This window comes from Sarcophilus harrisii, chromosome 3 (assembly GCF_902635505.1).
Source record: "Sarcophilus harrisii chromosome 3, mSarHar1.11, whole genome shotgun sequence".
In the NCBI taxonomy this organism is placed as follows: Eukaryota; Metazoa; Chordata; class Mammalia; order Dasyuromorphia; family Dasyuridae; genus Sarcophilus; species Sarcophilus harrisii.
Window position 1 is genome coordinate 540,742,385 of NC_045428.1, and position 23,324 is coordinate 540,765,708.

A 23,324-nucleotide genomic window follows, 5' to 3' on the forward strand; every position below is an offset into this window, starting at 1 on the left:
GTCACAGTCCAAAGCACCTCATTTTGGCTCAGATTCTGTACCATGGAAGAATGTTTCTTCTCCCGGAGACAATAGAGTCCTTTATATCACAGATCCCCTAAAGTTTCATTTACATCTGAATGCACATGGCTGCTGGGCACTAGTCATGAAAACTGAAGTGAGAAAAGGTGCCTCTGTACTGAGCAGGGTCCACCTGGGAGGTCCCACTACTGCCCCCACCCCTCTTAGCAGCCTGCTCTGGGGTCCTAAGGCCCAGGATTGCCCGGTATGTCTTTGATCTACTCACCAAGAGGCAATGATGGCACTCAGAGACTCAAGTACTTCCGGAGCCGCCAGGCGCTGCTGGGGGTCGAGTACTAGCAGCTTTCGGATGAGACACACAGTATTCTCAGAAACCCGGCCATCCCTGCCCCAGAGAGAGAGGAAAGCAAAGGGGAGCGTTGGACTGGGGACTCAGCACCTGGGACAACACCATGGTGATGGGCTGCGTGGGGAGCCCGAGAGCAGAAAGAAAGAAGGGTGAGCACCGTCAGGAGGGAGGCAGAGACCTTATCTCTGGCTCAAAAAGTCTCCCACAAACTGTGGCTGTCACTTCTCTGCAAGCTTCTGCTCTGGGGTCTCTCCATCCTGCCCTCTCTCCAGGCACCCAGTCCTCGCCTTCACTATGAACCCCCGGGGTCCCACGCCATGACTCACTCTGGGATCGTGTACTCGGCAGCTTTGATTTTCCGGAAGAGCTCCTGAGGGATGCTGTCGTAGAAGGGGAACTGCCCGTACAGCATGGTGAAGAGCACGACCCCTAGGGCCCACATGTCGCTGGGCTTCCCTCGGTACGGACGGCCTGGAGGAGAACAGAGACTGCTCAGGCCGGGCCCAGGAGGCCTTTCGACTCCTGCCCTCAGGCCTAGTGTGCCTCCCACACAAGGCTCACTCTCTTCCTATTTCCCCTTGATCACTTAGCTAGCTTTCAAGGTTTAGTTCAACTGCTTCTTCCTTCATTTGTCATTCACTCATTCATTCCAGGCCTCCCAGGTAACAATGCCCCATGCAAGGTGCCAAGGGGAGAAAGAGAAATAAGATACAGCAATTACCCTCATGGGACTTCTAGTCTGGGTAATAAGATCTACTTATAATAATGGCAGAAAAGCCCATCAACTATTAAGACTAAATCAGAGGATGAAAAATCACGACTTCAGAGACCAGGGTGGAGGACTCCATGGAGGAGACGGCATTTAAACTGGGAAAGATGGATGGCAAAGCCATGAACAGGCTAAGAAAGAGGAGGGAGACATACTAATGGGAACAAAGAGCATCAGTGAAGGTCCTGGAAGCAGGAAGCCTGGCTCAGGGAAGAGCCCTCCTCAGGTGGGGCAGCCAGAAACAGGAAGCCTGGCTGGAGCCAGACTGACCTCCCCCCCCCCCCCCCCCCCCCCCCCCCCCCTCCCATACCCTCATTCCCAATGTGGACAGATGGGTCTCTTAACCTGTGAACACAGAATCACTGATAGACTCAAACAAGTGGAAAGGGAGCTAGGTCTTGCAGGGGCCTTGTCTCTTCTGAATTCATTACATGATGTTAAAGGTTCTCAAGCGATGTATGCTTTAGATATTCAATAATGACTCCATAGAACCTTCCTCGGGTGGTCAAGATTTAATGATATCTTTAAAGTAAAATTAAACTGGTTGGTAAGGCAACAAGCTACCTTGTGGGCAAGGATCATGTTAACAAAAACAGTGACTTCATCCCACACCAACTGCTCTCTCTAGGGGACAAACCCACGGGCCTCTTCCCTGTCCTCATGGTTCCTGACTGGGCAGCCTCAGGAACTGCTGGTTGCTCTCACCTCCCTGACACCCAAGTCTTTTCCTTTGGATTTTCAGGGTACCACATCCTCCTGGCTCTCCCTCTATCCATCTGACAGCTCCTCCTCTGGATCCTCATCCAGGTCATGCTCTCCAACTGCAGAACTGCACAGAATTCTGTGTGCTTGCTCTTCTCCCTCTATACTACTTCACTCACTGATCTCTTCAGCTCCATGGATTTAATTACCTTCTCCATGCTGATGATTCTCAAATATCCCTATTTTGCCCCAAATTCAAAACAGAACTCATTTCCCCCCAAACCTTCCCTATCTCCTCCCTTTCCTATTACTTTCAAGAGCAACACCATCTTCCCTGTTGCTCAGGCTTGATACTTTGGAGTCACCTTGGAATCCTCACAATCTCCTACCTTGCATATTCAAGCTGCTGGCAAGGCCTACTGGTTTCACCTTTGCAATCTCTCCTGAATATGCCTAATAGTACTGTTTTATGAGAAATGATGAACAAACAGGATGATTTCAGAAAAGCCTGGAAAGACTTTTCTGATGCTCAGCGAAATGAGCAGAACCAGGAGAACATTGTACGCAGTAACAGCAAGATTGTGTGATGAACAGCTAGGATACATTTAGATCTTCCCAGCAAGATAGTAATCCAAGATAATTCTAATAGACTTGGGATGGAAAATGCCATTAACACCCAGAGAGAAAACTAAGAAGAACAAATGTAAATGAAAGCATACTATTTTAATCTTTTGTGTTTGGTTTTTCTTGTGTTTTTTTCCCCCTTTTGGTATGATTTTTCTTGCACAACACAACAAACCTGGAAATATATTTAAAAGTATTGTACATGTACATCCTGTATCAAGATTGCTTGCTGTGTTGGGAAGAGGGGAAAAGAAGGAAGGGTAGGAGAAAAAATTTGGAAACCAAAATCTTACAAAAGTGAACATTGAAAACTATCTTTATATGTATTTGGAAAGATAAAATACAATTAAGACCAAAAAAAAAATATGCTTTCTGGTCTCCTGTGCTATTGCTCTAAGGAAGCTCCCCCATCATCTCACACCTTGACTACTGCAATAGCTGCTGGGGGGTCTGTCTGCCTCAAATCTCTCTTTGTTCTAATCCATCTTCCATTCAGCCACTGAAGTGATTTTCCTAAATTATACATCTTACCATGTCTCTTTGCTTACCCACTTCCCTCAAAAAATTTCAGCAGCTTCCTATGGCTTTCAGAATCAAATACCAAATGCTCTGGGATTCAAAATCCTTTCTAACCTGGTATTCTTCTACCTTCCTTACACCTTTCTCCTTGAAATTCATACTCTTCAATCAAGTGACACTGACCCTTCCTGGCTGTCCCCTGAAGAAAATATTCCATCTCTCAGTCCTAGGCATTTTCCCTGGCTGTCCCTTGGGCTGGAGATGCCCTTTCTCTTTTTAAAAATGTCATTATCTTTATTTATTATTATTCTTAAAGCTTTTTATTTACAAAACATATGCATGGGTAATTTTTCAACACTGACCCTGGCAAAACCTTGTGTTCCAAATTTTCCCCCTTCTTTCCTCCATACCCCCTCCCCAAGATGGCAGATAATCCAATACATGTTAAACATGTTAAAATGTATGTGAAATCCAATATATGTAAACATATTTACAGTTATCTTGAAGCAGAATAAAAATTGGATTAAGAAGGAAAAAAACAGAAAGAAAACAAAATGCAAACAAACAACAACAGAAAGAGTGAGAATCTTATGTTGTGATACACTCTGTTCCCACAGTCCCCTCTTTGGATGTAGATGGCTCTCTCCATCACAAGAATATTGGAACTGATCTTAACCGTCTCACATGGAAAGAGCCATGTCCATCAGAACTGATCTTCATATAATCTTCTTGTTGCTGTGTATAATGATCTCCTGGTTCTGGCTCATTTCACTCAGCATCAGTTCATGTAAGTCTCTCCAGGCCTTTCTGAAATCATCCTGCTGGTCATTTCTTACAGAACAATAATATTCATATATCACAACTTATTCAGCCATTCTCCAATTGATGGGCATCCACTCACTTTCCAATTTCTTGCCACTACAAACAGGGCTGCCACAAACATTTTTGCACATGTGGGGCCCTTGTTCTCCTTTATGATCTGTTTGGGATATAAGTCCAGTAGAAACACTGCTGGATTAAAGGTATGAACAGTTCCCAATTGCTCTTCAGAAACTGGATCATTTCACAACTTTATCTACAACGTATCAGTGTCCCAGTTTTCCCACATACTCTCCAACATTTGTCATTTTTTCCTGTCATCTTAGCCAATCTGAGAGATGTATAGTGAGACCTCAGGATTATCTTAATTTGCATTTCTCCGATCAATAGTGATTTAGAGCATTTTTTCCTCCATGACTAGAAATAGTTTTAATTTCTTTGTCTGAAAATTGTCTGTTCATATTCTTTGACCATTTATCAATTGGAGAATGGCTTGAATTTTTATACATTTGAATCAATTTCCAATATATTTTAGAAATGAGGCCTTTGTCACAACCCTTAAATGTAAAAGTTTTCCCAATTCATTGCTTCCCTTCTAATCTTGTCTGCATTAGTTTGTTAGTACAAAACTTTTCAATTTAATATAATCAAAATGATCTATTTGGTGTTCAATAATGAGTTTCAGTTCTTTGGACACAAATTCCTTCCTTTTTCACAGATCTGAGAGGTAAACTATCCTATGTTCTTCTAATTTGCTTATATCACTCTTTATGTCTAAATCATGGACCTAATTTTGACCTTTATTTTGGTATATGGTTTTAGGTATGGGTCAATGCCTAGTTTCTGCCATACTAGTTTCTAATTTTCCTAGCAGTTTTGTCAAATAGTGAGTTCTTATCCCAAAAGCTGGGGTCTTCGGGTTTGTCAAATACTAGATTGCTATAGTTATTGACTATTTTGTCCTGTAAACATAACACATTGCACTGATCGACTACTCAATTTCTTGATGCTTTTTCTCTTTTTCTATCTCCTACTGGCTTCTCAGCTAAAATCCTACTTTCAACAAGCAGCTTTCCTTAATCACTTACTCCTAGTGTCTCACTTCTATTATTCTTATTTATCCTGTATATTACTTGCTTTAAATATATTGGCTTGTTTCTCCATTAGATTGTTAGCTCCTTGAATCAGAGACTGTCTTTTGCTTCCCTTGTAGCCACAGTTCCTGGTATATTAGCACTTAATAAATGTTTACTGACTATTAACTATTTAAACAGCTAGCATTTACAAAACACTGTGGTAGGGGATAGATGGAGGTTATAATAAAATTTCTTTTTATGCTCTTATCTAGATAACCATAAAATAAATGTAAACTTTCAATCTTTATGTGGTTAATGCTTTTTGTCTGGTCTTTACTAATGCCTGGGAACAAATACACTAACTATGAGAATGTCATTTGGAGAAGGAAGATTATAAGAACCTAGATTCAAAGAAAATTCATGTTCCCTTTTATTAGATAGAAATCTGCCTCCTGCTAACCCCCTTCTCTACTTTGTTCCTAGTAGAAGTCTCTGGGCCAGCACAAAACAAGGGTGATCCCTCTGATGATAGGCATAGGACTCTCCTCAAATTCTCCTGCCAAGTCTTTTCTTCATACAAACCCTGCCCCCCCCCCCCAAAAGCTTGACTTTTTTTTTTTTTTACACTCATCTCTATCTCCCTAGAAGAGTTGATCATATCAATGCTTGGAATTATTTGCTTGATCATTTACATCAACTTGCCTAGAAAAGCCATTAGTTGTCTACCAACCCTTAAACTCTTCTCCGGCCTGACATGGAGTTAGGAAAGTCCTGTGGACAAAGGCTTGTCATGGAACATCTGAGACTGCAGGCAGACTGGGGTTTTAGAGCCTAATGTTTATTTTTGTTAATATGTTTATTGTTCAGGTTTTTCCAGAGGGTGGCTTTTTGACTATATGAACCAGTATTGTTTTGCTTAATGGGTAATATTCAAGCTTTACTGTCCGAGGAAGTTCTGCCCAGATTTGTTTGCTGGGTGCACACAGTGCAAGATGTACATAATGACCACTTCCTTTTGGGCCTTGGGCCAGGCGAGCATTTGCAAAAGAGGCTTTTTAGACCGGAAACAACAGATTCTGAAGTCCGTTTAAAGGCAGCCATATCTCAATGGGCAGAATACTGGTCTAGACACTGGATGTTATTTTTCTCAGACAGATTTCATTGATTTGACCCTTCTGTGTGGAGCCAGAGTCCCTGGTCTCCCTAATGGGAAGGGCTCAAGAACGCACTGCTGGCAGACAGGAGGCTGCCTGGCTTGGGCCCAGTCTGAGATTCCTGCACCAGCCCCATGCTCCTGGATCCCAGCGCTCAGAGCTGCCTTGGCTGTCTGACTCGGGAGATTATTCTGCTCTTTGGAAAAGAGCTATCTCCCCATCTGTCAGCCTTCTCCAAGGAGGCCCCTCCTCTTAGATTCTCCAGCCTTTCTAATCTGCACACCCGGAGAAATATATGAAGCCCCCAGAATTCTGAGCCCCATCACAGTCCCACTGATGGGATGAAAGACACCAAGTCTTCTGACTCATCCCTGAGTCACCAATGCAGGATTCACTATTCACACTAATTATTCCTAGCTCTAAACAGCTAAAAAGCCGTGCTGTGCTCTTTTATCCAGTCTCCAGCTTCTTCTCTCCCTCTGCAGCCCTGCCGTGGGTATCTCCTACTTGCTTGCTGATAGAATCTTTTAGCTGATGAGCAGGTGGCTTTCCCATGAGATAGCCAAAAGCCGTCAGCCATGGCTTCCTTTCCCAGGCAGGCAATGAAGAAGTTCCTCTTCGCTTCAGATCGTCAGGGGAGCACACGCTCTTCTCTGCCTAAGTAATGATGTGCTCTTTGGGGGCTCTTGTCCCATCTCTTGGAGGAGGGGGGGTTTGTACCCAAACTGGTACTAGAGAGACAGGTCTAGGCTGCCCAGAGCCTCTCTGTCCTCTGAGGAGGAAAAGGCACTATAGTATCTTTGCCAAGAAAATCTCCTGGACAGTACGGTTCATAGGGTCAGGAATGAATAACAACAGGGGCTCCATTTTCATGCAGGAATTGGCGCAAACTGCCCAACTGCAGTTGGCAGTTGGCAGTCCAATGAACTTCTCATGGACTGATCTGTAAACAGAAGCTCAGAAGGTTTGCAAGGTTCAGCAAAGAGCGAGGGAGCAAACATTATTACTCCTTCTCTGAGATCACTGCTGTCAGCTAAATTTACTCCTTCCTTTCAAACAAATATCCGCACTTTTCCTAACAAGTACAGACTGAGGAGACAAGGGAGAAGGCTGGAGATGACAGCAGGAGAACTAAACAGCTTCTGTTACCCCAAAATAAGGCCACCTGTTCACGCTCTGGGTGCCAATCAGCCCTTGGCACCACACAGGCGACACACACACGCATTTATTTCATGGACACTTTTAGGGTATCAGCATTCCTGACAGGTGCCAGCTGCTACCAGCAACGGTTCCACCACCACACCTCTCCAAATTGCCTTTTAGAAATAGTTAAAAAAAAAAAATCTCCAATATCCAAGCTTAGGGTTAAAAATGAACTCTACCATCATTATGACTTCATACTGCTGTCTGGGAGCAGACACAGGTATCTTTGCCAAGGTGATTAGGCTAGGTCTAAGGAAGGGAAGGTGAAGTGGGAGCTACGGCTACCTTCACGTCTACAGCCCCAGAAGTCTGCTTCTGTACTCTGGCCTGACTGGCAGAGGCTGGTTACTCCCAGACAAATACCAACAAACTTGGCAGCTGCTGCCACCATTTCCCCCAGATGTCAGGGAGGCCAATGAAAATTATTGCCTGTCCTACTTAAAAAACATCATGAAGAAACTGACTTTCTTTCTTCCTCTTCAAAATTCTAAGACTGGGCTCTCTCTTGCTGAATATAGCTAATTTTGTGATGGGAATATTCAGCTCATAATTCTTTCAGTTTTCAATTTCTGCAGCTCAAGGAACTTTTAACACTCAACAAGTCTCAAGGACCAGAGAAAGAAAGTTTCCAAATTGTACTTGCAAGAGACTTGTCCAGTAGACTACACTAAAAGTAGACTGAAGAGCCTAAACCCTAAAGAAAACAGGAATATACCATGGATCTCTTCAGTTCTCTGACATGTCAGAAAGAGTGGAGAAATCTGATCCTTTCTCCACGTTAGTAAAGAGCAGGAATAGATCCAGAAAGTCCCAGGGAAAGCCTCTAAGACAGAGCATTGTACAAGAGTCTCCCACAGAAAATCTAATTTGTTAGTCACAGGAGTTTCGAGGTAGAAGGGACAATTGTACTAGGTTTTTGGACGAGAGTTACATACCACTGAGTACATCTGGGCTGATGTATGCTGGGCTCCCTCTCTGATCCTTCAGCAAGTCATCCTCACTCACAAGGTGTTTTCCAAGACAGAAGTTGGTGATGGTTATCCTGTGAGTTCTGGGAAGAGAAGAGAAAGAGATATTCAGTCAGCAAATAACTGGCATCTTTCTTTGTATCTTTTGCTTGCATTTGATGTCTTTAAAAAACAATTTGCTATCTTTCTTTCAAAAATTTTCAATATTTTATTATTCCTTAATACATGTAAAGACAGCCTTCAACATTCATTTTTGTAAGACTCTATGTTCCAAATTTTTCCCCTTCACTCCCCACTCCACAAGACAGCAAGCAATCTGACATAGGTTAAATATGTGCAATTCTCTTAAACATATTTCCTTGTTATGTTGTGCAAGAAAATCAGATCAAAAGGGAGAAAAATATGAGAAAGAAACAAACAAATCAAAGATGAAAATACTATGCTTCAATCCATGTTCAGTCTCCTAATTCTTTCTCTTGATATGGATGGCACTTTCTATCGCAAATCTATGAAAATTGCCTTGAATCTCTACATTGTTGAAAAGAACATTTGGTGTCTTTTAAAATAGCAAACCTGAAGTTAAGGAAGTCTTCTCAGACTCAGGAAAACCGAAAATCTCATGTTAATCTTTGTCTAGTTCTCATGACCCCTTCCTACCCCACCTTCTCAAAAAAACAACTAAAAAATATTTCACAACTAAAAAATATTTCCAAGAAATATTTCGAATTTAAGGTAGTTTGCCTGCCCCTCAGGGAGGTACACAGGGAGCAAAAGAAGCAAAACCAGCATTTGTTCCAATCTGGCCAATCCAGTTGGCACCCTCTTGACTACCATTTTCACTAGTCCCCTTTGCCCTGTTGGTCTCTAGGCTAAACATCTGGAGCTACCTGTAACAAGCTCAGAACAAGAAAGGATCCATTTGTAGTCAGTATAAAAGGTCACTTGCCCTCAGGGACTCATTTACTTTAAAGATTCAAGGTAGGCAAACTGCCTAACCTGTATCCTAATCTATCTGTCATCATTACAGATAGGGATGCTGGAATTCTCTCTGGAGATCCCAGAGGGATAAACAAGATGTCCCTGGGTCCCAACATTTCTGTCTTATTGGTACTTTTATGACCCATCCCATCCTGACCTGATTCAGAAGAGATACCCCCCCTTAGTCCTCTAAACTTCCAACTTATTTCTGCAGATTTAGCCATTACTCACTCCCCCTCATTCACAGACTTTATACTCCAATTAGGCAAGACTATTTAACCTTCAGGAAAATGTCAGCTCCTTGTGGTAGACACTACTTTGTGTCTACAATCTTAGCCCCCAACCCAGTGCCTTGGCAGTGACTCCCTTCAAATTTGGGCCGAAATATTTCCTACTGGAGGTCTTTCCTGATTGCCACTCTCCTCTTGCCTCCCATATTATGTTTTTTATGTATCTTATATTTCTCTGTGTACATGCTGTTGCTTCTCCATGTTCTCACCCCTCCCCTGCCCTCACTAGAATATAAGCTTCTTGAGGGTCTGCATCCCCAATGGAGAATGGCACTTGGTACATAATGCTTCCTGAACTGAATCCCAGAAACAAAGAATTTGAGGGCTGAATAGATAGGCTCTCTAGCCACCATCTAATCCAAACTCTCTATGACATTACTAACCAAAAGTTATTTAGCTTCTTCTTGAAGATCTTTGCCATGAAGTGGGAGAAAATATGAAGGAAGAAAGACCCACTACTTTCCAAAGTGAAGCCCATTTCACTTTTATATTGCTCTAGTTTTTAGGAAGTTTTCCCCAACACAAAATCTAAATTTTTCTGAAGTATCTGCCCATTGTTTGAGCCTAACCAAGTCTAATTCTTCTTTCACCTCAGAGTCCCTGGACTACCTAAAGACAGTGGTCACACTCCAGGTCAACGATATCCAGGGTTCCTTCAAGGCTCTTTTCCATGCTGGTTGTCTTCCTCTGAACACTTTAAACTGTGGTGCTTGGAAAGCAACAGTCTGGATAAGGTATGATGCTTTGAGCCCATCACCTTCTCATCCCTGGGAGCCAGGACAAGAGGCCACCATGTCTTGCTGCTGACTCAAAGTGGAGGCTCTAACTTCCCCAGGATCTTTTTCAGATAAAATGCTGTCAGTCTTGGGGGGGGAAGGTTGGAAAAGAATCTTGGGGGAAGGGTGATTCGGGGTCTCAAACCCTGCCAACCTCTGGGAGGAGCACACCCTCCCGTCCATAAGAGAAACTCCCAACATAAGTAATCTCACTCGGTTTTGAATTGAAAATCAGTCTCTCAGACTCATCAGGAAATCAGCCCTTTAGTTGTCACCCCCCGCCCCCCCCCCCCACCTTGGGGCCAAAGATCAAAGAAGTCCCAAACCTCAGAAGACTAATAAAAGATGACTGAGCCCCAATCTTTGCTAAATGCCTTTCTGGACTTAGTCCACTGGGTCTTTCTCAGTGTAAACCTTTGCTAATTCCTAATGAGTTTGCCTGCTAAGAAAGTGGTTTTCTTAGTGTAAATAAACCCATTCTTTGCCACAAACCTTGTGCCTGTATTCATTGGGGTTCTTTCTCAAAGGCTGCCACTGATCAAGGGGATTCCATTGCTGTTAGGGGATCTCTCAACCTTCAATTCTCCCACCTCATCATAAATGCTTCTGAAACTGAAGTGGCCCATGTGGCCCATCAAGAAAAACCAAGATCCTATATGGAGCTCTTCTCTGTTTGGGTCTTTTCTACAAGAGACTAGGAATACGTCTCCCTACCACCTTGCTTGGGGTAAATTTGCTTATTCCTTGAGGTTCTGCTCAGCTAGCTGCTTATATACCTGAAACTCAACAGGAAGAGAATGAGCTGTGATTCCTCCTACAGCTGATCTGTTTACGAGGCCATGTAAAATCTCATTTGTAGTATACTTAGTTTCCTCTTCTACCAGCTCTTGTGAGCAAGGACTATATCTCAAGTCTTTTCCATCTCTCCAGGCAAAAATGGCTTTACCTCTTTTTGTTGTATTTTGCATTAGTCCCACATTTTTATTGGTCTTACTTAAACTTACTTACTTACTTACTTAAATTTAAACTATTTTCACTTCTACATATCTAATAGCATTGAGCACAGCCTACTGATATGTAGTCTTTGTTTTATAAGTATTTGGGGAATGGCAAATAAATGCTCTCCCCTTTCCTCAGGTCTTAGAAGTAAGCAATCTTATCCTGGCTTTAAAGATTAGCAATGAACTTTAGAACTGAGACTGATTTAATTTCCTTTAGAATAAGAACTACAATCTTTGCCAAGGAGAGAGCACAGCTCATCTTCCCTAGCAGAAAGAACTCCAGGGGATGGGGAAGTCTGAGTCATTTGGCCATCTCAACCCTATAGCTTCCCAGAAGAAGGGAAGATGGAAGGATTGCCTGGCCCTGAAGCAATAGCTCACACAGGACTTAATCATTCTCTGCCTTTTCAAAACACTATTTACAAGTCAGTGCATGCTGGGCCGATGAGATCATCGAAGGCACTGTCCAGGAAGTAACTGAGCCAGTTCAAGGAGGCAGCAACCCAGCCACCAGCAACAGAGAACTGTAGAACTGTAACATAGAGAACTCTACATTATCCTCTCTTGGTCTTAAAAGTTAAGAACAAAACAGACACAGGAAAGAATTTCTTTTACCTCTGCCATGAAGAAGATGCTAGTTCTCCTTCTCCCCATAATAATATACAAGTAGGCCAGCTCCACAAAATAGAGTCAGGCCTGTACTAGTTAATTTAGAAGTTTTGTATTTAAATTAGCAGCCACCCAAATGTTAGGGATTGCCTGGTATTATTTAGTCAAGGAAGTCGGCTCTAATTTATAATTATAGAATCTAGTTCCACCTCAATGTCACTACATAATGCTGGGCTAAAAACTAAACCCTTGAATACACAGGTTTTCTAGGTGGTTAACCTCTGGGTACATCTTTAAATTTGCTCACATAGCAAACTGCCTTCTTACTGGGGAGAAAGAGAGGAAGTAGCCAATTTGGGTACGAGCCCAACCAGTAAAGCTACCCCCAGATTCTGCTTGTTCAGAAGACAAAGGAAATGTGAGGCCAGCCTTGCCTAATTTACTCTGGATTTAGAAGCCAGGAATATTTATAAGTGCCTTCAAGTAATTAAATAGGTTTCCATCCATTATTTTCATGTATATAGCTCAAGGGCAAGGATGAAGGGCTATGTACTATAACCATTCTCCAAATCTAACATGGGAAAAACCCAAGAGTTTTTTGTTTTTACATATAACTGGGGGAAAAAAAATACAATACTAAATAAAACTGAAAAACAAACAAACAAACCCAGGATATATCTAACCCTTCCCTTCCTAAATCTCCATGAGAGACTCATAGGAGTCAGGGGGCAAGCTCAGTAGTTTTCTGAAAAAAGGAATAGAAGCCTTCTTTTCAGAACAGAAATGATAAAAGGTAATCAAAAAGGATTAAGAGAATGGATAGGGAAGAAGCTTTTAAATGTGATGTGGTTTGTGTGAGTGGTACTTGGTAATTATTTAGAAAGCAACTGGGTTTTAGGGTTTTGGAGAGATGCAAGGTATGAAGAAAATGAGGTACTTATAATGGGCCTGGGAAAACTGTGACACAGATGAGAAAACTGGCTCTCTTTGTTCCTGACTTTCCTCTTGTACAATTCTCACTCAAGTTCTTGGGCCCTACAGTCCAGCTAAAGACTGGACAGCAAGGAAAAAGCAAAGTTAGAATAGCCTTTCCAGTAACTGTCAGATGCTTCTTCCCACTCTCAAGAGTGGGCACAATAGCATCTCACATATCCAGTAAGAACAATGATAGTCATACCAAACTTAATGTTATTAATTAGTTCTGGGCATATATAATTGGATTGGGAGAGAGGAATAGAGTCCATGGGGAAACTGTTACAAAATATTGAGTGGCCATATAAGGTTACATTAGGTTTGCTTTTATTGTGAAACGACACTGATTTGGGAAGCCTTAAGGGATACGTGTCTTCTTCACTCAATTTGATTTTTAAAAATTCACAATTTATTATAAGGTGAATACAGAAAATACCAAATATGCCACAATAAAAAATTTTAAAGTGTCAATGTTGTTCTGGCTTTGCTAATCTTTGGTATAATAAAGGCCTGTGTTTGTTTATGCATCAAAGACTATGTATGGTATGCTCTTTTGGGACTGAAATGAATGTTGATCACAGGACCAAGTAAAAGAGGCAATGATCCAATGTTCTAATCCTCCCAAGGTTTTTGGATACCCCAAAACCACAGAACTACTTCAGCAGTGTCCTCCATTGCTTGCCTTGGCACAAAATAGGTGGGCAAACAATGGGACAGGAAAAAAATCTCAAGATTCTCAAGCTAATCAGAGGCTGTTTAACCATTAAATCTGTGAAAAGCAGCCTCCAAAGTGTTTTTCTGTCACCTCCAAGGGTTCCAATCCAGGGTTTAAGGATTAGTGAGCAGTAGCCACTGGCAAACACCATGAGGGTCTGCTTCTGGGAAGTGGACTTTATGGACAAAAGCCAGGGAGGAGATAAAGATGATGAAGCTCTTGAGGTCCCCATCTTCATGGAGCAGCACACATAAATGTGTATGGTATGCTATAACCAGAAAGGAACAATTGAGTCCCAGTGCAAGGGGTTGATCATTTCCAGTGGACCTGAGAAGGAAGGCAGTTTGTGGTTTTGTGGGTACAAACATTTTCGGTGGGAGGGACTTAGAACATAAAGGCAGCTGCCCTTCATGGAAAGGGAACAGGAAGTGTCAGGGCTCTGAACCCTGCTGGGCTGGAGTTGACTGTGAGTTCAGAACAAGAAGGGATCCACTGGCAACCTGTTTAAGGTCCTGTCCCGTGTTTTCTGACTTCCCATATGAACACCACTTCAGGAGAGTGAGTGTTCTGACTACCTGACCCTCATTTAGCTAGGTCTCCAGGCAGTTTTTATTAGCTAGATGCCACAAGGGATATGCATGTGCTTTCAGATCAGCTGATAGGAACTGAGATGTTTTCCAGCAATCCCAATAGTCCCTTGAAATGGGCCAAACTGCAGCTTAGTGTGGCAGTTCAGCAAAATGTTTTTAAACCACATGAATGAGCCTATGAAATTGTAAGAGTATTAATTTTTGTTTTAGACAAGTTTCTAGCACTGGAATCTTTTGTCAATTCAGAATTCCTCTTCTTAGTTTTTGTTTTCTGGACTGCACAGGGCTTTAAAGAACAACACCAAGTCAACTGAGAGTGGCTATCAGATAAAAAGACAAAAAAATTATTTGGGCCTTCAACTGGGCATGTTCAGAGTGGTTTAAGTAGAATGGTTTGTCTTAGCTGTACATGTTTGTTTATAAGGGAAAATTGGGGGAGGGGAAAGTTGAATGGAAAATGAGTGATGGGGAAAAAAAAAAATCAATAAAACATTTGAAAAATGAAGTGATGACAAACTTGGCCCCACATAGGACAAGATATTTCCTCCTGCTCCTTGGCAGAGGCTGATGTGCATGGGTGTGGAACATTTGCATAGTATATCAGGGTGTTTGGGATATTTTTCTCTTTTTTCTTTTTTTGTAAAACAATTTCTTTTTTTTATAAGGGAGGGCTCTCTGAGAGGAGAAAGAAGAAAGGGGTAAATCTTGGTAATGTAAAAACAAAAGATATCAATAAAAATCTATTTTTAAAAAAGTGTTTAGTGCAAAGGTGACAACTTGCTTCTAGGTAATTTGACATCTTCAGTCGACTCCAAGGACAACTATGCAGGAATACGTGGGGACATTTCAGTCATGTCGATGGTATGGGTCCCTGGCCAAATCTTTTGAAAATCATCAAAGTAAAAGATGGCCAACTGGGCTCCAGAGTTCATAGAAAAGATCACAGATCATTAGAGTAGGAAAAAAGTTCTTAACCTGAGGTCTGTGAACTTTTAAAAAAATTTTTTATATTAATTCTATTTCAAAATAGATTGATTTCTTTGTAACTTTGTTTTTTTTTTTCTGGGAAAGACCTCAAGGGTTTCACTAGACTACCAAAGAGGTCCATCACAAACAAAGCAAAAAACGTCTCAATCTCACCTGACTCCATTTTCTAGATCCAGAAACTAAGGCCTACTGAGGGAGGGAGGAGAGGAGGATGGGAAGCATGTGCTCTGGCTCTTCACTCTTAGTACTGGCAGCAGAACAGTTTTCTAAAGTTGGCATTTAAGGTTTGCCAGAAATTTATTTTGTACAAACCTACACAATTGCACTGTACTTGGTGAGGCCCAAAACTCCTTGCAGGCGGCGAATGTTGATTTGTCTCTTTGCCCCCAGCTCCTGAGGAAACCTTAATACACATATGATTTTGGATAATCGCTATTTCTCCGGATCTTAACTTCCTCTACTGAAAAATGGGGGTTGGACCAAATGACCTTTAGGGTCCATTCCAGCTCTAAATCCTCAAATATTTCTTTACCAGTAAAATGAGGGAGATACACAAATTATTGCCGATAAGGACCCAGCTCTAAATCCCATGCTCCCAATGACTTCTACTGAGGAAGTAGCATGGCTTTCAAAAAGAGCAGTGACCACCTTAGCTTGGAATTGGGGAAATCCTGTTGTCAGACTTCCTCTTTGGGGAAGCCCAATCTCTGCCTCCTCTGCAAATCTCCCCCAAACCTTACCCTCCCTGAATTATGTCACCTTTTAAAGATTAAACTTCACTTGCCCCATTTCTCTTGTTCTGATTTTGTTCCAGGTGACACAGCAAGCTAAGCTACCAAGCTGAACCTTTCTGCTGAAGACTGACACCCGAACCTCAGGGGGTTAGCCGAGGCAGTCTTGGGAGGAGGAGACACTTGGCAAGCTGGCCCTCAGAAGACAGTGGACCAGGCTTGGTACCAGTATTCTTTAAAACTCGGACAGCTTGAGGGCTCTGGTGAACCATGCCGACATCATGGTGGCGGGGGGCCACCACCAGAGGGCCTGGACTTCGGAGGCTGCCTTTGACACACAGAAGCTGGGCAAGTCATTTTGTTTCTCTCAATCTCCATTTCTTCATCTGTAAAGAGGGGATAGTCTATGTCCTCCTAACTTCACAGGACTGCTGTGAAGAAAGCACTTTTATACCTCAGAGTAGATTAAAAAGATGAGCTCATACAGCTTGGGGAAGAGGGTTGTGAAACCTCCATTCCTCTTAGCCCAAGAATGAGACAAGAGAGAAAGGCTGCCATTGTTCTCCCCTCCAGCGCCAGCGCCAGGGTGGTTCAGGGAATGGCTCATCTCTGTCACTGTCTCTCGAGTACCTTGCACAGTGCCTGGCATCCCGCACCTGGCACTTAATCAGTGCTGCGGATGGGACCTGACTCTTCAAATCTGAAGATGGAGGGAAGAATAGTGTTCCCCAGAGCAGACCTAAGGCTTAGCCAAACAGGAGCCCTTCCTTTAGGGCTAGAATAAAACATATCATCAAGAGTCAAGGAAAGCAGAAAGTGGGTAGGGATAAAATCTGCTCAAATCCCATGTTTTATGAGCCTGGCTGATAACAATACAAGATAAGACCTTTCACAAGTCTGCCAATGAACTATCTGGCAAAGGCCAGCACATACAAAACAAGATGAACCTATGAGGTCTGCTTTTCAACCAGAAAGAAGGCTATAGAGCCCGGTCATCAGAATTTATATGATGTCAGAATATCAGAATATTCTGATAGAAACCTGGATATTCCCTAGTTCGACTCCATCATTTTACGGAGGAGGAAACTGGAGTTGGAAAAGGAAAGTAACTTGCCCCAAGTCCCTAGAGTATTTGATGGCAGAACCAGATGGACCCTTCTGACTATATGATGTGTGCTGAATAATGAAAAAAAGAGGGGGGAAGAGAAGGAGAGAGAGAAAGATAATGAGAGGGAAGAGAAGAGAGAAGAAGAGGAAGAGAGGAGAGAAGAAGAGGAAGAGAGGAGAGAAGAAGAGGGGGGGGGGGAGAGGAGAGAGAAAGAGAAGACAAGGAGAAAGGAACTCTTCAAAACTAGTGGGATGGAATTGTGGCACTGAATCAATGTGTTCAAGAGGAAACTCTTGAAACCATAAAGCAACAGCATTCTAGCCTTCCATTCCAGCTCCATTAGCTCTGCATAGGAGGTGAACAGAGTTGGTGACCTTGGAGGAAGGGCACATAGTCAAAAATTAACCTTTTGTTCTTAGTTTAGATAGTCACAGAATTTTTGAGCAGAATAAGCCCTGAAGTATCTAGTTCTACTTCCTTCATTCTATAGATGAGGAAACTGAGGTTTAGAGAGGGGAACAGATGGCCTGGTCCAAAGTCCCTGAGGCAATCAACATATCTGGTGAAGATGAGCAATCATGTTATCTCAGGAAAGAAAAGTTCATTAGATAATTAAGATGTTTTCTGTCCTATTGCAGGAGAAGCCTCTAACAGCCCTAACTCAATAATTACAGAATTCATGCCTTTACTCCTCCTAAATATAGAATTCAATGAAGTATATCTGAAAATATAACTTTGTATAGCTGAACGATGGGGATACTTCCCAGGAGGTGTCTGAGGATTAAACATGGAAAAGCTGCAAGATAACCAAAGCACTTTTCTGTTGACAAGAACATGGTAACATCGACTTCTCATTAGGGGCCTTCCCTTACTGATAGGATAAACAGCACAAATACAGCCATTCTCATTTTACAGAGCAGCAGTCAGAAAAGGAAGAGACCTCACAGTAAGTAGAAAAGCTGGGCTGATGCTGAAATCAACCTAAAGTCCAAATGGGTCTACCATTATATCACTATGCTACTCTATTCAAGGGGCAGAGCCTTACAGATCCAGGAAAACAATTAAGAAACACCCAAAAAAGTATGTAGGGCCCCCAGGGTCAGACTCTCTGAGAAAGCAAGGCCCCTGACCAACTCCAGGGAAGCAACAGACCCTAAGATTCTGCTAAGCAGGCCAGCAGGGGAGGGAGATTTGTGGCAGTGTTAGTGCAGTGAGTCACACTTCAGTTATGACCCTGCTGGCTGCCACTGTGTTTTTTCCTTTTCTAGGAATTTGGTATGCCACTCTTTAAAAACAAGAGAAAGGAGGAAAGGAGAGAAAGAGGGGATGAGAAGGGAGAAAAAAGAGAGGAATGAGCGAGAGAAGGGTCTGGAAGAGAGAGACGAGAGGGGAGAAGATAGAGAAGGAACTGACCTAAACCTAAAGTAACCCCAATGATGATTCAATCATTTCACTTTTTCCAATGAAGGAGCTGTTACTGTAACCACAGTCTCATGTAATTCTTGTAAAAAGTTCTCTTTTTCATTTTCCCTACACCAGAAGAGTTCCTGGCTTTTACCAGAAAACTCTGTTGGAAGTCATTAGTTTATTCGTTCCCTTCTTTAAGGCAAAGAGCAGAAGCAATTTAACCTAGTGTAAGGCATGAGAAACATCTGCCTCAAAGATAGGGTGGGGGTGGGGGTGGGGGTGTAATTAGAACAGATGGAAGTTTAGCCAAGAGATGGAAGTCATCAAAGCAGTGGAGAGGGCTGGCTTTTGGGCTTCTAGACATTTAAGATCCAACGGGACACTTGCAGCAATGACAGAGGGAAGGTGCTGACTATCAGAAAGGATTACCAAGTCACTGACAGAAATATTAACCTCACTTACAGAATTATCACTGAATATGGACAGTGAGAACCGTTTTTTCCTTTTCTTTCTAAAGTCAACGCTTTATTGTTCTTTGATGAACATTATTTTTGACAACACACGCCTCAGCCTGCATCTCTACTCCATCTCTAAAGCCTTGAGGAGGGGGGCAAGCTTTATTTACTATCAGTCTTCTCAAGTCAGAATCTCTAAAACAGAGCCTTAAGGTGACAAAAGCACCACTCTAGTTAGACCAGAGGAGGAAGAATTCAGTGCTTTCTACTAACACAGGCTACCTCTTAGATCTAAGCCTTAGCCTTCCAATTCTAAATACCTTGAATCTCAGCTAAAGAAGCCAGGTTTACCTCTTCCTGAGAGCTTGATTAGTATCACCTTTAAGAGACTAAGAAGAGCTGACACTTCCTGTGACTCTTCATTCACCCAAGTCTAGAGTTTGCTTCAACACTCAAAAAGGATTACTCAATAAAGAAAAGAGTCAATGTACACCTAGAAGCACACATGTGCACCTGCGTTTGCATTCGATGATACCTTAAGTCTTTAATCACTTCTTACGGAGGACTAACACTTACTGGGTGCATCCTTCAGCCCCAGATTTTATGAGGCATCTCGGTGATTCAGTGGAGAGTATTCTGGGTCTGGAGTTAGTAAGATATGGGTTCAAATCTACTTTAGACATTAGCTAGACAAGTCACTCAACTTATTTCCCTCAGTTTCCTCAAATACAAAATGGAAACATCAACAACTGGGAGCAGCAAGCAACTGTTGTGGGGATCCAGTAAGACACAATATGTAAAGTGCTTTAGGGCAGTGCCTGGTACACAGTAGGTACTTAATAAATGCTTATTGCCTTCCCTCTTCTTTGCTCCTTATGTTATGGTATTGCTAACTCTTTAGTCAGCTGGAGATCAAGACAATCCTATGATTGCCTCCCTTGTCTTCCGCAGATCTTCCTGTTCCTCACAACAGGATCAGATTGTGAGACTATCAGTTACCATAGAAGGTAGACTACTTTGATGCAAGTATTTTTGCTTGAGCCAAGACTGCCACTGATCTCCGTGCCATGTCCCTTTTCTTCCCTCTTCAAGCAGGGATGAAAGGTCATCAGGTAACATTTCTTGGAGTCATTATCTTTGGGTTTGAAAAACCAGGAGATTCCTGGCAGATCAACAGCAACAGAGATAAAAGAATGTAATTCTTGGCATTTCTCACTGCATTTTTTTTAAAGCCTCTGTATTTTCAAGATCACAGATCTGTAACTTTGGAGAAATCTTTAAGAAAACCTCATTGGTGTCAGGTCACCCTGCTGAGCCCCTCTGCATTTAGGCTGCTCATTTTAGAGCCTGTACTTATAGCCCCTTCCAACTTTGGTGGGATGTACCTACTGTAATTTGGAAAGGAGCAACAGCCTCAAAGAACAAGTTCGGATTGTATCCGTGCCCTGATGAGAACTGTGACTATGCATACACAGGGTATCCCTGTGTGGGGAAAATAAAAGGGGCCAAGACTGATTCATGATAATATTCTCAGGGCAGTGGGTTCTTTGAACTGGGGGCTCTTTAAGAAAGCAGAGGATTTTTGCCAGTTGATAAATGGTCAAAGTATATAAATAGACAATTTTTAGATAAAGAAATTGAAGTCTTCTATAGTCATATGAAAAAATGCTTTAAATCAGTTTTGACTAGAGAACTGCAAATTAAAACAACCCTAAGATACCACCTCAAATTGATTCTCAGATTGACTTAGATGACAGGATATAGGAAAACTGGGACACTAATGCATTGTTGGTGGTGGTGTTGGAGTCCAACCCCTTTGGAGAGCAATTTGGAACTATGTCCAAAGGGTTATCAAACTGTGCATACCCTTTGATCCAACACTGTCACTATTGGGTCTATGTCCCTAAGAGAACATAAAAGAGGGGAAAAGACCCACATGTGCAAAAATATTTATAGCAGCTTTTTTTGTAATGGCAAGGAATGGAAACTGAGTGAATGCTTATCAATTGGGGAATGGCTGAATAAGTTATGAGTATAACAGAATGTTATTGTTCTATAAGAAATGATGAGCAGGCTGATTTCAGAAAAGCCTGGAAAGACTTATATGAACTGATGCTGAGTGAAATGAGCAGAACCAGAATATTGTACACAGTAATAGCAAGATTGTGTAATGATCAACTATGACAGACTTAGCTCTTCTCAGCAATACAGTAATCCAAAGCAAATTCAATAAACTTTGAATGGAAAAATATCATCTGCACCCAGAGAAAGAACTATGGAGACTGAAGATCACATTCTTTTTACCAAGCTAAACATCTCTTGTTTATTCAACTGGTATTTGTATATTACATGATTTCTAGTCCTATTTCATTATCCTGTGGAAATGGTATAAGGCTTTAAATATCTTTTCTAAAATGGAAGTAATTTTCTAGATGTGGTCTAGGGCAGGGCAAAGTGTGTTGGGGCTAATAACTACTTTGTTCTAGCCATTTGTCTTTGAAGTCAGCCTAAGATTTTGTTAGTTCTCTTGGCTGCCATGTCACATTTTAGATTTTCAGGAAGTTGAACTTAACTTTCCCCCTCCCCCTCCTCAAGTCTTTTTCACATAAGTTACTGCCTGACCATTCTCATATTGGATAAATTAAGTTTCTGAACCCAAATTGTTAGACTTGACATTGATCTTGTAAAATGTATGCTGTTGATAATAAAATCATATAAAATCGATCTCAAGGTTAAGGAGACAATGAAAAAGGTCACTCACCTTTTGTTTAGCACCATGTTGCCAAGTTTCAGGTCTCTGTGCACAATATTTTTCTGAAAAACAAAATTGACAATATACAATTTTGGATTTGGGTTATTTAGACACATCATAAATTCAAGACTCATAAAACTTTAGGGGCCACCAGGCCCAAGGTACAAACCCTAAAATGTCCCCAAAGAAGCTGGTCACAGAGCAGCTGCTCGGATAGCTCTAATGACAGGAACTTCTCTCCCAATTCAGAAATACTTTGCTTTACAGTTCTCAATCTGCTGTACAATGCTCAGAGAACCCAAGAATTCTGTAACTTTGTTAACTGAAGAGGGAAGGAAACTGGACTTTAGCAAAAAAAAAGTTCTCATCATATCCCACCCTACCCTCTCTTGCTTATGGATAGCTGCCAAGACAGGAAGACTGACCCCTATGCTGCCATCATTAGTTCATCTACATCCACAATATCCAATACTATGGATAAAATGACATTGCTATCTGATTTATAAAAGGGGAAATAGGACAGATGGGGACAGCTCTAGCTGAGATGAGAGCTTAGAGGACAATCAGGGACTCAAAGTCACGGACCTTAACAAATTCTCTGGTGACTCATTTTTGGAATGATGTAGACCTATACTTCCTGTGGTGTTTAGGTGCAACTATTCTTAACCTGGTTTACATTTAATTCTACTATTATCTTTCTTGAAGCTGCTGAGCCTTTATCACTACTTAGGTGGCTAAGAAGATAGAAAAATTTTCCAAGATTCACTAACAGTATTCTGTCTGTTAAGAAAGCTAAGAGACTCATCCATCTTCATCTTTTATCTAGTACTTGAAAATACTCTATAGTCTAGAGAAGAAAGAACAGTCCAGCTCAGCAGCTGCTCACCTTATGCAAGGCTTCCACCACTCGGACCACATCATAGAATATAACTACTGTCTCTCTTTCACTGAGTCGCTTTTCCTTTATGACATAATGCTGAAGGTTGATCAGATCTGCAGTTTTGTCACTAAAGTCATGTGCACAAAGGCAGTCTAGGACTAGACAAATACGTTTTTTCATTTTCTTGATCATCCGGGTAGATTCCACATCCTCAACAATTTCACAAGCTCGATCCTAGGAGGAAAAGAAACAAGTGGTTTTGAGACAGTTGTTAGTAGTGAAGCTTCCCACTGGATTATAATATATAAAAGAACAGGGATGTTGTTCAGAAAACTTAAAAAAACAAAAGCCAATAAGCCCCAAAACAAGCTCACTCATTTTTAGAAGAACAAGAAAGAGAGGCTGAGGAGTACATGCTTATGGGATTGAAACTGATTATGGAGCCAGTCAACATTACCTAATCTTTGATGTGCCAGCAGCTACACCCAGCAAACAAGGCTAGTTCCAGGGATTGGCATGATGTTTCAGGGAAGCATATTCAAACACTGCCAAATTCTACAGCCAAAAAAGTGGCCATATTTGTAAATGGAAGGACTTATATTCACAAACAAGTGCTTATTAAGCTCCATGTTTCTATCAGAATCAAAGAAAGCTGAACCAAGGCCATAGGCTTAGAGCAAAAGCATCAGATGACTGATAGGATCCCCTCACTGTTCTCTCACAAGCTATGTTTTTGTTGGGTATGGGTGTGTGTGTGTGTGTGTGTGTGTGTGTGTTAGGAGGAGGAGATGGAGGTGTCCATTCTTCCTGTTATACCACTTTTTAATATCCCAGTCACTTCTTCACTGGCTGACAGCCCTTCTGCTTGG

At 41.9% G+C, this 23,324-nt stretch overlaps 1 protein-coding gene across 3 annotated transcripts in view; it reads right to left on the minus strand.

Annotated features, from left to right (window-relative positions):
- STK40 (serine/threonine kinase 40) overlaps window positions 1-23,324 on the minus strand; it is a 57,022-nt gene that overhangs the window by 4,055 nt on the left and 29,643 nt on the right. For all 3 annotated transcript variants that reach the window (XM_012545893.3, XM_031962158.1, XM_031962159.1), the window contains exons 5-9: window positions 22,462-22,689; window positions 21,585-21,637; window positions 8,172-8,287; window positions 697-841; window positions 287-406 (exon numbers count right to left, since the gene is read on the minus strand). In XM_012545893.3, the coding sequence (XP_012401347.1) occupies window positions 287-406; window positions 697-841; window positions 8,172-8,287; window positions 21,585-21,637; window positions 22,462-22,689 (662 nt within the window). The remainder of the gene's footprint in view (window positions 1-286; window positions 407-696; window positions 842-8,171; window positions 8,288-21,584; window positions 21,638-22,461; window positions 22,690-23,324) is intronic.